Source organism: Phlebotomus argentipes, unplaced genomic scaffold, assembly GCF_947086385.1.
Source record: "Phlebotomus argentipes unplaced genomic scaffold, Phlebotomus argentipes genome assembly scaffold_18, whole genome shotgun sequence".
Taxonomy (NCBI): Eukaryota; Metazoa; Arthropoda; class Insecta; order Diptera; family Psychodidae; genus Phlebotomus; species Phlebotomus argentipes.
Window position 1 is genome coordinate 13,206,014 of NW_026776177.1, and position 14,480 is coordinate 13,220,493.

Consider the following 14,480-nt stretch of genomic DNA (forward strand, 5'->3'; position numbering starts at 1 on the left):
CACATCTCATCTAATCCAATCTTCTCTCTTCCACGCATTGCCGTTTTTTAAGCCCCTATGGAAGACGCGCACTCCAAGAAGTAACACAATGCTGAGGACAGAAAACAACCGACGAACCAGATACGATGAACTCATTCAAGGCTATCCGGAGTCGTCGCTATTTCAACTCCAACATTGTACTCTTTTTTAATACCCATCCACTGACACATACACAATCGCGCTCCTTTTCCCACATTTTCGAGCAAACTTTTTGCAATAAAAAAAAGAAAGAGGAAAACAACATTGTCGAAAACAATTTTCTCAGAACATTCACTAAATCCTTGGACTGCGATGAGAAACCTTTTGGAAATATGTACCTCTCCTGCCTAATTTCGCAATTATTGTGGCGCGTGAAAGCCAACCCTCATATTCACAGGGAAAAAACCCCATCGTAGTCCTTCTTTTCGCGTCATCGCATTACGGAGTGCTGGCAAGACCCTCTAAACAGCGAAATGATATGTTTTTATTGCCTGAGAAATTGCTCATTTATGTATCAAACGTGATCCGTACTGAATTAGAATTAATACACATACCTTTTGCCTATCATGACCGGAGGTTACATTAGTAAAAAAAAAACACGAGACAACCAGATAAAATAAATAAGATTAAAAGGAAGGTGAAAAAATTCTATTCAAGTAAAGCATGATTCACGTTAATTCTTCGTTTTTTTTTCTCTCTCTCTCTGTCTATCTTTATCTGTCCTTCTCTAACCACAGTGTGAAATCCAACATAAATGTGAGACGGAGTTTACGGCGAAAAAAGAACATTTGAGATTCGATGAGAATTATGGGAACAAAGACTCGCACGGTCAAAGAAACTTCGTCATTCTCGGCGTGTCCAAAAAATCAATTTGTAAGAAGTTCCCTTGCCTTTTACAGTCAAGCTCCTCTACTGTGGAAAATTTTCTACACGGAAATAACACAGAATGTGATACAAGTTGATTGACCTAGAGACAATTTCCCTAATATCTGGAAAAGGTATACCATACACAAGGTGTGACAATCAGTGTGAAAATATTGCCTAAATTCGATTTTTATTCCGATTAGTATTGATCTTTATCAATTCGTTCATGTTTAAATATATTTTTGAATAAATGTAACGATTAAATATTAATAAATTATTTAGAGACCAGAAGCGTCGCTGTTTAGTGCAAAAAAACTCGTAAACATTTTCTCAACTTTATTGCTGCTTCACCAATTTTTCCTTCGTTTGCCAAATTATTTTTTATTTCTTATTTTATTGCAATGTACCAGAATTAAAGAGAAAACCATCTCACAACTCTGTTGCCATGTATTTTATCTTTCAAAAATTAAAAGAGAAATATTTGGCTCTAATAGTATCATTGTTTCAAAGTCTGTGTTACTTATTTTTTAACATACACAATACTTTTAAAAATACATTTTGCCACAGTGTGTAAATTACATTTTCCCTTCATATGCCACACTCTGTGTTTGTGGCCATATATTTGGATTACATTTGCTGTGTATTTATTTGTCTATAGAATTTCGTGCTAAATTTTACGAAGATCAACCAACAAGTGACGAAGGGAAAATAAACAAGGAATACAAAATAAACTCTGTTAGAAATTCCCTTAATTTACACGTTGACTCTTTAATATCCGTGGAATTCAGAATACTATGGTGTTTTCACACATACTCGCACAATTTACTTTCCCTAAAGATTCTTGAGAAACAAAAAGTTGATCCCATAAAGAACAAATTTTCACATCATGTCAGACGAAAACAGGCCACTCGCGTTTATGCAAATTAATTTAGGAGAATTTACTTTGAATAAAGCGACCGTGTGACAATGTTTTGACACTTCTCGTGAGAAAATGATGGGCCTGCGGTCATCTTATGCAGAAATGCGGGAGTTCCACTGAGAAATGTATGCACCTATTCCGGTTTTTATTATTCTTTTCTCTTCAACTCCATAGGCATAATATTGCACACAAACACACAAACACAGCGTCTAATGTTATTATTCAACGTGGGATGGTCATTTAATACGCGATCACATTGGGAAATTGCAGGAAAACCTTGAACAAACTCGCGACTGTGATATTTAATCACTTACCACTTTTTCTCCTCACCGACTTCTTTCTCACACTTTCAATTGAAACTCGCGGTACGCTTTTCGTGGCCACTCTGTGTCCAAGTGACTTCGCATTCTCTCTTCTAAGTACAAAGAGGGTTTTATCATCAATTTAATTGGGGAGTGTAAAACACACACACCCCATTGACCTTCTCTGATGTTATATGTATATGACATGCTTAGTGGAGTGTTCCATTGGAGATAGAGACTATAATTATATTTGCAATTTAATGCTGAAAAATGCAAAATATTGTACACTATATTTTGTCTACAATTTGTCATTGGACACGAATATTTATTCTTCTCACACTGCTTCAGAAGATTTCGTTTTTATTTAATGTACAGAAGAGTAGACGTAATTTGGATAGACACTTCAACTCTCTCAATTTAATTTAAATAATAGTTAATTAATAGGATAAAAGACGAAAACTGTGTCTTGATTTAATGGAAATCTAAGAGAAAATTTTCCCTATCTTCTAAAGTCCTTAGATCACTCAGACAAAGTGTCGTTCGAGATATGGTCTTTGGGTGTGGGCGATGTGAGAAACTTCCAATGTTAAATATCTCAACTTTAAACAAACTTCTGTTCATTTCTCTACACGTGTAGTTCCGGAAATATATTTCAGAGCAAGTAATGCTTGAATCCGGAGTATCCAGCGAAAATGTTTGACAATATTGATTATCGCTGGTCTTGAATGCCTTGAGATCACGTGGAGACAAGAAATTATTTTGACAATTGTGCAGAAATTTGCTACGGCCTAATGTAGATCTTACGCAGTGAGAATTAAATTCAATACTTTCTGAAAATCATAATTTATAGCCTAGAAGTGAGAATTTGTCCAGAGTAAACCAGCTTTTCCCTAAACATCAGAGACCGATAATTCACTTAAGTTTTTTTGTTCGTGCTGGTGTAAAAAAAAGTCAGGAAGATGAACTTGAATGACACCGACAATCATAAATAAATGGGCTTCAGGAATCGTAATTCTCCAAGGATGTCATCTTGATTACCTAACATCTCCCATATATTCTCTCTGTTGCATAATAAGAGCCAATGTCTGGAGCATCTCAAGATGCAGATGCTCTCGAGAAGACGAGAAGTGGGCCATGCCTGAACTGAGGAGGATTATTGCGTAATGGATCTTACCAGACAACACCAAAAGCTCCATATCCGATCGGACGGTCGGGCTGGACATCTTGCGGCACGGCCGGAGGCTGATAGTAAGGAGCAGCGGCAGCCAATATGGCACCCTGGGGCGCTCCGGCTGCTCCTCCCTGGACCAGCGACATGGAAACACTCATGGAGACCCGCGACTGCCTTGTGGGGCCACCAACGGCCGCCATCAGATCACGTACATGGGCGGCTCAATCGGTTGGAAGAAGACGATTCACTTGGTTTCTTGGAACACGAACACGGAATTTTCACGACAGGACTCTCAAGCTACCATTACACTTCGTACACAACACAAGATGTTGGGATTCACCGTCACAATCTGCCTGCAGATACAGGAGTTTTGTATCAATTTGCACTGTACCCGTATTTCCGGGAAAGCCTACCAGTTTCCCAGCATAAAGAACACGCAACACACACACACGCGCGGCACTTCCAGGGATTCAGCTGTCCGGAAGGTGATAATCCACAGCAGAACTCAATCAGGAATGCTCTCGCAGCGACTTGGGGTGATCCCAGACGACTTTTCTCCCTCTGACAGGCGTCACACCCTTCGTGGCGTCATAACCTCAAATCCACCTCAGTATTTTGCGTGATTCGTTCATCCGCAACGCTGGGAGGCTGATGAACCTGTGGCGCAGCTCAAGAACATTCAGGAGACCCAACTCAGACTCGCTCCGGATCCGGTTTTGCCTCGCACTTGCTGGTCATTCAACCACCCAAAGATTGTGAACACCCCACAAAAGACTTCCCCCGGGCGACTCTTGCACGCACACACGGGCTCCTCTTTCAATCACCAGAGGACCACTCTCATCACGCGCACGGAGATGCACTTTGTCCACACCTTTTCGGGGCCAAGCTCCACAGTGGACAAAAGAGCACTTCTTGGGGCCGGAACGCAGTGTTGCACAAAGAAAAGCAACTTTATCGAGACGCACCCTCTGCCGGACTGACTATACAATGCGCCACTGCGGCAATACTACACACAAACTCACCTCCGCCTGGGGAAAGTGGTGAGCGATGGCCGCGCCAAAACCACGAGTGGAGAGCACAGATTTCAAAATGTAGTGGGTTTTCCTTCCAGTTAGAAGTCAGAACATTTTTCTTACATTTTTGGTTATTTACGTTATATTTACGAAACACACACCTTCAGCCTCTGTCAGCCTCCGTCTACGATATGTAGTCTATACGTGAATGACGTCGAATATCTTTCATTACAAATATAATCATATCATTCTATCTATGTTTTTCTCGTTTTTTTTCTTTCTTTTTCACACTTAGTATATAGATATATATCTAGGTTTAATTCATTAGGGTATGCCTCTATCACAGTTCAACATTCAACAAAAAATCACGGAGAAATAGACGATTGATTAAATGGACATTCAGGTGAAAATCACTACATTAATCACTAAGTGGCAACTTTTAAAATTACACCGACTGTTACTGATTATTATTATTTGCATTTCGTTGACGATTCACGACAACTCGAAGCCCGTGTTGCTCGAGACGGCGTATCTCAACTTCTCCCGAAGAGTGCTCTTCTTCTGGTAATTGGGCAACTTGAGAAGATTGAAGCACGTTGATGAAGTAGGAAGTCGATTAAGAGGATCTCGCTTCCTTATTGTGAAGAAACCCCTGATAACACTGCCAATCGTGTCGCCGGTGTCCTCATCATCGCCCACTTCAACGCACCGAATGGAGAACGGGGGCTCCAGATGGGCGAATCCCAGCAGTGGAGGTTTCGAACAGGACGTCACGAACTGGAAAACATCCAAAAATTAGCATAATCTTATATATGTCCCTCTTAAGCATACTACGATTTAGCAATAGTTTTCGTGTGAAACTACAGAAGGAAGTCGAATGTAAAAAAAAATAACCTTTAGAAAGAGCTTTCGTTCCTCCTCTGTAAAGTCCCTGGCCAGGATGTCCCACAACCAACCAACAACTCTGTGCGAATCATGAAATCCTCCGTAGTACTGCGTGTGTTTCCGGAGGTCTTTCAAATCTAGCGGCGCCGTATCTCCGGATATTAAACGCTGAAGTTCTGGCGTTGAGAAGAGTGACAACCATTCAGGATTAACGATACTCCTGAATCCACGAATAAACGCTGCTGTTTGCTCCTTAATTTGTGTGTGCATCCGAAAATAGGCCATATAGTGGATGTAGTTAATCCTGTGAAGACCAAAAGCACACACATTTGAAGCAAGAAGAATCATAAAAGCTATTAACTAACCTATTATCATTGGTCACAGGGCGTATTCTTCCTCCTGGATGCAATTCGTGTGTCACAATCTTCCCCATAACGTCCTCGTCCACTGAAAAAGTCAAATCGAGCTCCGAAACATCGCCCTAGAAATAAGAATTAAATGCAATAGTCGTCATCAGACTGTTTCAGCTTATCTTCCATACCTGATAGTGTTTGATGAATGTAAGACTGCGGTAAAGCTCTTTGTCCAATGATGGCAGTTCATCCATGCAACTGTACAGTGCCTGGTGAGTCTGTCCCAGAAGTTGGGAGAGGAAGAATGAGGCGAAGGGTACCTCTACCAGGAACCCCTCGTAAACCGCCTTGCCCAGCATTCGTCCCACAAACTCGAAGAGTTGCAAGTGATTCTCTTGCAAATGAGATGTTGGTGATGGATAGAGTCGCTGATCCGTTGTCGTTCGGAAGAGATTGAGTGATGGATCAAAGACGCGCTTAATTGTCTCCTCCAGGAACTCCTTAAACACTCCATCCTGGTCGATTCCCGCCTCATCGAGTCCCTGTTGATTGATAAATCTCACCCTGATCACACCCTTGAGACTGTGTGGCGGAAGTGCAAGTTGTCTGTATCCATCCTCCACAATTCTGTCGCGATGAATAGTAATCAGGGCTGAACTTTGAGCAGCACATGCAGATTCTGTCAGTCCCAGCACTGCCTTCTCATTCTGCACATACTTCCGGAAGAGTTTGACTCTGTCTTCATGCGGAATGACGTGAGGCATCTTCTGCAGCAGCACTTGAGTGTGCTTTTTGCCCTTTTCCAGATCGCTGACAAAGTGTGCTGGTCGAATTTCATGAATCAACCAGTGATTTTGGGGTGCAAAGGCGCGTCTGCAGTCCCGTCGATAGAGGCAAAGCAATAGTGTGTGCGTGGATACAAAAAGAGAAGATGACGTGAGAGTCTTCGGGTCGAAAAGCCCCTCCTGAATGGCGCGATACAGGAAATTGTTGAGAAAATAGGACAAAGCAACGAAGTCTGTCAATTGGAAAGGTGTTTGTTGTTCGTACATCTCGATATCATCGAGAATCCTGCAAGAGACAAAAAGATATTTTTAATCTTCATTCATCCAAAAGTAATCATTTCATTTCACGTTTGACCCCAAAGGGTTAATGATTCTCAAATCATCAACGCTTTCAGTGTCTTAGGAGGAATACTTAAATGAAATGTTATGCGATCATTTTTTCTCCAACTTACGTCACATAGTGAGTCATACAATCGCTGAAGAGCAACAGCAGAAGAAGCGGGGGCGCCAAAGAAGTTCCACCGCCGACTTGCAGGAGTTCCAAGAAAGATTTCAGTCCGCAAATAGGACCCAAAGACGCCACTAGAAGCCACAGATCATGAAGCACAGCATCTGTGTAGCACAATCCAGACAAGATGTCCAATTTTAATTGCGCCAAAGTACTTAAGGCTGCGTTGTACAAAGCAGCCACTAAGGAAATTCGCGTAACTTCAGCGGATCCAAGCTTGCGCCATGACTTTGCCTGTGCTGATGATCCCTTGCTGGACGTTCTCTCGAGTGCTCGCTTCAAGAGACTAGAGTTAGAAGCTGGCTGGGGCACGTAGATGTCCGCCTTGTCATATGTCGCCGTCAGTGCTTTCAAATTGTCGCCGAGGAGAATTTTCACGGACCTGTGACTCCACAGAAGGTGGATTTGGCGCTTAATCGCAGGTAAATTCTCTGTGGATGTGGCTACATCTTGGCCGCTTGGCGAGAACCAACCCAGAAGCTCATGCCACTGCGTGAAAGCGCCACTCTTGGGGCCCACAGACGCCGGGATGCTCTGCAAAAGTTTCGTGGTGACGATCGTGAAGGTGGGAAAGGCCATTTCAGTGGCAATTGGCAAGGGTTCCATGTTGAAGAGATGCACAAGGTTGGCTAGCAAGGCAAGCGTCTGTGTGCCTTGAATGCTGTTCGTAATGACACGCATGGATATCTCAGCACCGAGGAGATCCACACTGAGTTGCAAGATCTTGAGAGATTGCAGCTGTGCCATGAATTCTGGGATGTGAGTCTCAACTGTGGCCACGAGAGCTGGCACTGAGAGAACGTGAATTAGGAACATCGTCAGGAGATTCTCGCTGAAACTGCCCGTGACGAGAGGACGAGTGGCTAGTGTTAGAAGGGCAGTTAACGAGATAGGCTTTAGTGTAACTTGACTCTTACACGTTCCCCGAATCAGTACGTTTCTCAGGGACACAAAGAAGCCCTTCTGAATGAGACCGCCCAGAATATTGTTGCACAGTTGCTGCATTCCTGGCTTTAACCCAGCCAGAGCTTTGTTCCGCAGCAGTGTCCAATTGTTTGGAGAAGTGAACGCCACGAGCGTGTGCAAGTACAACGCTAGAGAGATGCTCTCTGAGTGCTTCTCCGGCTTCAGCATCTCCATGCAGACACAGCACTTGTGCAGCAGCAGCTTCAGATGCTTGATCCACGACAGGCTGTACTCCTTATTCAGCGCCACGCCAATGTAGCTTGTCTTTGGCGAATCTGAGTCCAATGAGGCCACCAAGTAACGACAGAGTCGCTCCAGGCGATCCCGATGGTCAGGATCATGCTCGTTGAGGCGTGTCAGAAAGCGCGATGCCACACTGTACACTTGGAAACATCCACGCAATTCCAAGATGGGATCTTCAGTCAGTAGGTCGTCGAATTCAATGAAGAGGCCCCGCGTGAGCCGTCTCCGTGTGAGCCATCCCCGGATAAGAGCCTGGATGACCACGGCAGCCTCATCGCGTTTCTTCTCGTGCGCCCTTTCTTCACGTCTCTTTCGCACACCGTGCAGAATTTCCTCGAGCGAAACGGACATTCCACCGCCTCAGAGAGATCCTCGACGTCTCTCCTTGGAATTTCCTTGAAATTTCACCAATTTTCACACAATTTCCGCAGACAAAATAAATACAGACACAATTTTCAATAAAAATAACTTCACTCACATACTTTTTGACGTCTGCACCTCCACTCCCTCTGTCGTTTCAACTGAAAAAAATTGTGGCGGTGGATGTACAGGGTCATCCGTTATTTAACCGTTTAACCCTTTACAACTCAGACATCTTTTGCGGAAACTTGATTTTCAAGCCGCACAGCGCTTCAAGAAGGACGTGGTTTTCATTACAAGGAGTGAGAAAGTATGGCCATTGGCAAATCTTTCCGACATGGGATAATGCCGAATCCATTTATCTTAGCAGAGTTCACAACCGTGCCGAAGTGACTGAAGCAATCAAGGAGCGCCTTCTATTGATAAGCATATGAATTGAATGAACCAGAAATGGAGCCAAAAACTTTTTATTATCCCGCAGAATTGTTTCCAGAATTCAGATATTTGCTTCCATATTATTGACTTTTTATTCTTTTCAAGGACAGAAATTGATCAGAAATATCTGAAAATTGTGTATCGCATGCGTTGCATCGAATTTATTTTATCCATGCATAAATTTGATCTAAAAGTAATTTTTAAAATTTTCAGGATTTCTTTATTCACTTAAAGACAAGCATTTTTTCTCCACTTCCAAGCCGTTCGGCTACAGCCTTTTTAAGTCACAACGCCAAACACTAGCATCTTCATTGCAAGTATTTTAATATCACACTATTGCTCTACAAACAGGTATCAAACACTAGATCTGTTTCAGCTTTTCCACTTCATGAGCGATTGTACACCATATGTGGGGAGGCTCTTCGCCTTTAGGGCGGGAAAATCTATTCTCTGGCCCCATTCTCGCCACAATCAATGACCGAATGAGGTTGACGGGCAAACAGTTGAAAGGGCAATTCACAGTCTAAGCCCTTCGTGGGGCAGCTCGCTTTTCATCCATAGCTAGACACCCAACGAACGACCGAAACGTGAACCCTCTGGCAATTTTCCACGCACTTTCTTGCACTCACATTCTCTGTACTGGAACTGGTCTGCAATCATGGCAAGACTGGTCCTTTTATAACGACTCTGTGCGACAAGAACTGAAGCGATAAGAATGTACGGCTTAGAAAGGAAGTTGACCACGATAAAACTGACCGAAAGCTTTGATTATGAGTTGTGGCTGGCTGAAGAGTCAGCATACGCAATATTTTTGTCCCCTTCGTGGGACTTTGAGGCGGGAAAGAGGCGCAATTTTCCGGGAGTCACCTGCGATTATGCAATACGGCGAAGGGTTTTTCACGCACTTTCAATTTACCCTCACTCTGGCCACTTTTCCGCACAATTTCTAATCTTTTCACGGTGGGGTGAGCACTGTCACGGTGGCCCAGATTAACAGGACTTTCCCGGGAGGATACGAGAGAGCGCTTTTCCGCGTGAAGGGGGGCAGTCGAAGTGGCAAAAGTGAGAGGCTCCAAGAGCCGATTGAGACGATTCGATGGGAGAGGCCAATTTGCCTGAAATGACTCAGATTTTCCTTCATGTTTACCAAAAAGTTTTTCTCTTTGGCAATGAAATGAACTTGCCCAAAAGGAATATCCGCTTCTGGGATGGGGGCTTGATGACTCCTCATGCTGGCTCTGTCGCACCCAAAGGCAGTCGATTTATGTGGGGCAGAGAGCGCGACAGTGGCTCAACAAAGCCACCCTCACAGGGTGACCCAGTCAAACGCTTGCTGAGGTACAACACATTTCCTTTATTTATTAATTCTCCTCATGCGAGGAGATTCTCTTTGTGATTTTCCGGCACAGAATGCCTTTGACAACAATTACAAGATATACTACTTAATTGGTGATTTCTGGTCTCTAAACTCTCTAAATGACATAATACAATATTTAACCGGTGAAAAAGGAAAATAAATCTTCATTTTCGATGTCCACAAAGACAATTAAAGCGTGTGTGTCATAGAGTTTAAACATTCTTGCTTCCATGGAGGAATATTCATTTTTCAGAAAGCGCATATCTCACAGAATAATCATGAATTAAATTACACCAACCACTTGGCATCCACAATGGAAAGAAGGCATTGTTACTCAGCTCCCTTATCACATACTTTCTCCCGCCCTCCCACAGCTTCGGGCAGGCGATTATGTATAGGGCGTGCGAGGATTTACATTTATCATCTCTGTGGTGTTTTTCGAGAATTTGATATGGATGAACAGCAGCACGATTCCCAGAAGGAGACAAACGCAGCCCACAACGATGTACGCAATACCCAGAAATGGATTTTTGCCGCCCAGAATTGAAGTCGTGGACAAGATCATCTTCTTCGAGCCCTCAAATTCTGTCACGGAGTATGCTGAAAAGAGAGAAAACCAATCGATCATTAGTGTTTCGCTGAATTTCCCAACGCCTTTGTATATAGTACAGTTTGTGTGATAATGACTTTAACAGGTCAAACTCCATAGCAATTTATCTCTAAAAATTTCGCGAGTAAATAATCAAATAAAGCAAAAAAAGAGCTTATCAAACAAAATCACAGGGGTGTTTGCATGACTCACTGTAGTCCACTTTGAGGGTGTAGTCTCCCTTGGGTAGTCCCTCGGAAAACTGCCCACTGGAGTGGTCAACGCGCCTGTAGAGCTTCCTAAAGCTGGGCAGAGCAGCGGTTCGCATCCACACGATCAGGTCCTCATTCTGGAAACCATTGTTGTCAGGATTCTCCAAGTCCAACTCCCAAAGATTGCGTGTCCAGGCGCGCGGGCGTTCAAAGCCATGCAGGGCCTCCTTGAGATCTCCAGGTGGATTGCGGAACTTGATTTCGCGGTCTGAGGGCCAGGCAATGCCCGTTCGCAGTAGAGGCACGGGCCCGTTCTCGTGAGAACGAATCTGGAGGGTGTCAGAGAAGAGGGAGTTTGCGATAGCTCCACACGGAGCAATTGGCACTGTGTTTCCATCATCGGCATAAGCAAATGGGATGCAGTCACTCGAAGGAAGAGGAGAAAGACGTCCCAGAAGCTGGTCATCGTCTCTGGACTTGACGTAGCGTCGATGATTTTGGTAAAAGTTGCTCAGACCGTAGTACATGAACACTTTTCCCAGGAAATCCTGGTGCAGCGTGAAGGAAATCTCACAAGTGCAATTCCCCCCATCATTCCTGATCACATCAGCACATGTGACACTGTTATTGAGACTTCCCAGCTGCGTACAGTATGTGTAGTCGATGATATGCTCCTGGACATTGTCTGAGAAGTACAACAGGGCGACTCCCACAGGTATGAAGGCGATGCCAATGATAAAAAATGTGGGTAGAACAGTGCCAGCTGTAAGGACGGGCTGCCACGCGGGAAGGCGTTGTTGTTTAAAGGCAGAATCTGTGGAGAAAAGACATTTTCTTATCGATTTTCCCGAGAGACAATAAAGTGACAATTTACCTGAAGGTCGTTTGGATTTCACAGTGACTTCAGACTGATCGCCCACGGATGCCATTTTTCCACACTCAGCACTACTTCTTGGTCACAACAGAAGTCCTTCACGGTGAGAAAATTCACGGTAGAAGACGGATTTTCACGACAACGAGGAAAACAACACAACACCTTAAATTGATATATTGACTCATTCAGAATGAAGTTTGCTGCAAAACCTGTTAACAGAAAACATCTGACATTCATCGATTCGCGGCGAATTTTCATCGACGTCAAGTAGCAGAATTCCTCTGGCGCACTTCCTCAACCATCCCGGTCAGTAGCGCTCGCAATTGTGTCTTCACCACGTGAAAATGGTCCTCTGTGCAGTCTCTCAGCGTGTCGCCACGCACTATCGCCACCTCAGGCACTCCTTTTCAGCATCCCGCGTGAGTAGACATAAATCAGCATCCATCGCGACCGGGAGCGCCTCCTCAAGGTCTCTCTGTAGGTGGTGACGTGCGCCGTGAAATAAATAGAAACTTGTTTTTCTCCTAAGATCCTCATCGCACACTACTCTACACAGCGGAAAGCTGGAAAAGTGTATGAGAGCGCCGCGGACGCTGTCCACGACATCAAGGACGGAGCAAAGCTACTGGTGGGCGGCTTCGGTCTGTGCGGCATTCCTGAGAATCTCATTGCTGCCCTGCTCAAGCACGAGGCCACCAATTTCACGGTGGTGTCCAACAATGCCGGTGAGATGAGGGTGTTGGGATTCACTGGGTCACAAATTGTCTATCTCCTGCGGGAGAGACATTACGTAAAAATCACAGAAAAACATGATTAATGGTGAAGGTTAAAATTAGATTAGTTTGTTTATGTGTTCGTTATCAGTGCCCCCCGCGCATGAAAGTGACAGACTGATAAATGTGCGCCCGTGAATTGTGCTTTTCTAATTTTATGTAATTGCAGGAGTGGACAATTTTGGCTTAGGACTTCTGCTCCAGAAGCGCAAAATCCGGCGGATGATCGCCTCTTACGTCGGTGAGAATGGAGAATTTGAAAAGCAGTACCTGTCAGGCGATTTGGAGGTGGAACTCACGCCTCAGGTGAGTCTGAGATCACAATGTGACAATCAACCAATCAGTCAGCTAAGCTTCTTAATGACTCCAGGGAACTTTGGCTGAAAGGATCCGTGCAGGAGGAGCTGGAATCCCTGCCTTTTTCACACCAACCGCCTACGGAACGCTGATCCACGAAGGGGGCTCTCCGATCAAGTATACGAAAGACAAGAAGGTGGAGATTGCTAGTCAACCGAGATTTTCCCAGAACTTCAACGGGAAACCCTACATCATGGAAGAGGCTATAACGGGCGATTTCGCACTCATTAAAGGCTACAAAGCGGATGAGATGGGAAACCTCAGTGAGTATTCACCATTAGCTGACCTTTCTATTCATTTGACTCACAAATGATCAAATGGTTCACAATAGTATTCAACAAGTCCGCGAGGAATTTCAACGCGCCCATGTGCAAGGCTGCGAAGATTACCATTGCCGAGGTGGAGGAAATTGTCCCCGTGGGTTCTCTTACACCGGAAAATATCCATATTCCTGGCATCTTTGTGCATCGCATCGTCAAAGGGCCGTCCTTTGAGAAGCGCATTGAGAAGTTGAAGGTGCGCTCTGAGAAAGCCTCAGTAGTGGCTTCAACTCCGGCGGCAAAGAATCGCGAGCGGATTGCCAGGAGAGTGGCACTTGAATTCCGCGATGGGATGTTCGTCAATTTGGGCATTGGAATCCCCGTGCTGTCCTCAAATTACATCCCCAAGGGTGTCAATGTGATGCTGCAATCGGAAAATGGGATCCTCGGTCTCGGTCCATTTCCCACGAAGGATCAAATTGATGCGGATCTGATCAACGCTGGCAAGGAGACAGTGACTGTAGTGCCGGGAGCTTCTTACTTCGGCTCAGACGACAGCTTTGCCATGATTCGTGGCGGACACATTGATATCACCGTTCTCGGTGCCATGGAAGTGTCTCAAAACGGAGATCTTGCCAATTGGATGATTCCTGGGAAGCTTGTGAAGGGAATGGGAGGTGCCATGGATCTTGTGGCGGCACCAGGAACCAAGACTATTGTTACGATGGAGCACACAGCCAAGGATGGCTCGCACAAGATCCTTAGCAAGTGCAATTTGCCACTCACTGGAAAGAACTGCGTTGATATGATCATCACGGAAAAGTGTGTATTCACTGTGGACGCAGAACGAGGACTCACGCTCATCGAATTGGCTGATGGAGTGACTGTGGAGGATATTGTGTCATCCACGGGAGCGGAATTCCAGGTGTCGGACAATCTGCAGGGCATGGGACAAGTTGAGGCGTGAAAAAGCATTTCCCCCCCTTGAGTCTCTCCAAAATGTACATTTCTATTGCTTTTTTTGACTCAGTGAATGTAATAAAGCACTCATTTTTAAAGACAGTGACTGAACAGTTTAGCAGGTCTAAGGCTGTTTTGGCTGCCCATATTGCGAAAGCAACATTCGTCTCATCGAGATCAAACTGAGATGCAAAAACTTTTCAATTTTACTCATATGCATCACAAAATGGGATCAAATTTGAAACTTTGTCGCAGGGAAAGAAAACTTATCTCCTT

The 14,480-nt window shown here is 44.4% G+C and overlaps 5 protein-coding genes across 6 annotated transcripts in view; 1 reads left to right on the plus strand and 4 right to left on the minus strand.

Moving 5' to 3' along the window:
* Positions 1–3,296, minus strand: part of LOC132261294 (NAD(+) hydrolase sarm1) — a 53,282-nt gene extending 49,986 nt beyond the window's left edge. Inside the window, exon 1 of the mRNA XM_059760061.1 lies at positions 3,278–3,296. The gene's annotated coding sequence lies outside the window, so the exon portion shown is untranslated. The remainder of the gene's footprint in view (positions 1–3,277) is intronic.
* Positions 1–4,246, minus strand: part of LOC132261315 (serine/threonine-protein kinase NLK) — a 32,951-nt gene extending 28,705 nt beyond the window's left edge. For both annotated transcript variants that reach the window (XM_059760099.1, XM_059760098.1), the window contains exon 1: positions 3,278–4,246. In XM_059760099.1, coding sequence (XP_059616082.1) covers positions 3,278–3,474 — 197 coding nt within the window. In that variant the 5' untranslated portion in view covers positions 3,475–4,246. The remainder of the gene's footprint in view (positions 1–3,277) is intronic.
* Positions 4,247–4,400: 154 nt separating this feature from the next.
* LOC132261295 (ubiquitin-protein ligase E3B) lies at positions 4,401–8,501 on the minus strand. Its single transcript, XM_059760064.1, has 5 exons — positions 6,763–8,501; positions 5,714–6,596; positions 5,538–5,653; positions 5,182–5,476; positions 4,401–5,064 (listed from the first exon to the last, which is right to left on the minus strand). The coding sequence occupies exons 1-5, from the start codon at positions 8,376–8,378 to the stop codon at positions 4,780–4,782; spliced, it is 3,195 nt and encodes a 1,064-aa protein (XP_059616047.1). The 5' UTR covers positions 8,379–8,501; the 3' UTR covers positions 4,401–4,779.
* Positions 8,502–10,162: 1,661 nt separating this feature from the next.
* On the minus strand, positions 10,163–12,062 carry LOC132261319 (cell cycle control protein 50A). Its single transcript, XM_059760103.1, has 3 exons — positions 11,855–12,062; positions 10,982–11,794; positions 10,163–10,779 (listed from the first exon to the last, which is right to left on the minus strand). Exons 1-3 carry the CDS (start codon positions 11,907–11,909, stop codon positions 10,568–10,570), a joined length of 1,080 nt encoding a protein of 359 aa, XP_059616086.1. The 5' UTR covers positions 11,910–12,062; the 3' UTR covers positions 10,163–10,567.
* A 54-nt stretch (positions 12,063–12,116) lies between these two features.
* LOC132261310 (succinyl-CoA:3-ketoacid-coenzyme A transferase, mitochondrial) lies at positions 12,117–14,310 on the plus strand. The gene is made up of 5 exons (XM_059760086.1): positions 12,117–12,273; positions 12,384–12,579; positions 12,797–12,933; positions 12,998–13,247; positions 13,316–14,310. Exons 1-5 carry the CDS (start codon positions 12,199–12,201, stop codon positions 14,209–14,211), a joined length of 1,554 nt encoding a protein of 517 aa, XP_059616069.1. The 5' UTR covers positions 12,117–12,198; the 3' UTR covers positions 14,212–14,310.
* Positions 14,311–14,480: the final 170 nt, after the last annotated feature.

What these genes read in the sequence shown, in the direction of transcription:
- LOC132261310 (XM_059760086.1), top strand. Translation starts at nt 12,199, where the DNA reads ATGGTCCTCTGTGCAGTCTCTCAGCGTGTCGCCACGCACTATCGCCAC. An exon ending in ACTCCTTTTCAGCATCCCGC is followed by an intron (nt 12,274 to 12,383) that starts GTGAGTAGACAT and finishes TTTTCTCCTAAG; the next exon opens with ATCCTCATCGCACACTACTC. An exon ending in AGGTGGAACTCACGCCTCAG is followed by an intron (nt 12,934 to 12,997) that starts GTGAGTCTGAGA and finishes TAATGACTCCAG; the next exon opens with GGAACTTTGGCTGAAAGGAT.
- LOC132261319 (XM_059760103.1), bottom strand. Translation starts at nt 11,909, where the DNA reads ATGGCATCCGTGGGCGATCAGTCTGAAGTCACTGTGAAATCCAAACGA. An exon ending in GAAATCCAAACGACCTTCAG is followed by an intron (nt 11,795 to 11,854) that starts GTAAATTGTCAC and finishes TTTTCTCCACAG; the next exon opens with ATTCTGCCTTTAAACAACAA. An exon ending in CACCCTCAAAGTGGACTACA is followed by an intron (nt 10,780 to 10,981) that starts GTGAGTCATGCA and finishes CTCTCTTTTCAG; the next exon opens with CATACTCCGTGACAGAATTT.
- LOC132261295 (XM_059760064.1), bottom strand. Translation starts at nt 8,378, where the DNA reads ATGTCCGTTTCGCTCGAGGAAATTCTGCACGGTGTGCGAAAGAGACGT. An exon ending in TGTATGACTCACTATGTGAC is followed by an intron (nt 6,597 to 6,762) that starts GTAAGTTGGAGA and finishes TGTCTCTTGCAG; the next exon opens with GATTCTCGATGATATCGAGA. An exon ending in CATTCATCAAACACTATCAG is followed by an intron (nt 5,654 to 5,713) that starts GTATGGAAGATA and finishes TCTTATTTCTAG; the next exon opens with GGCGATGTTTCGGAGCTCGA.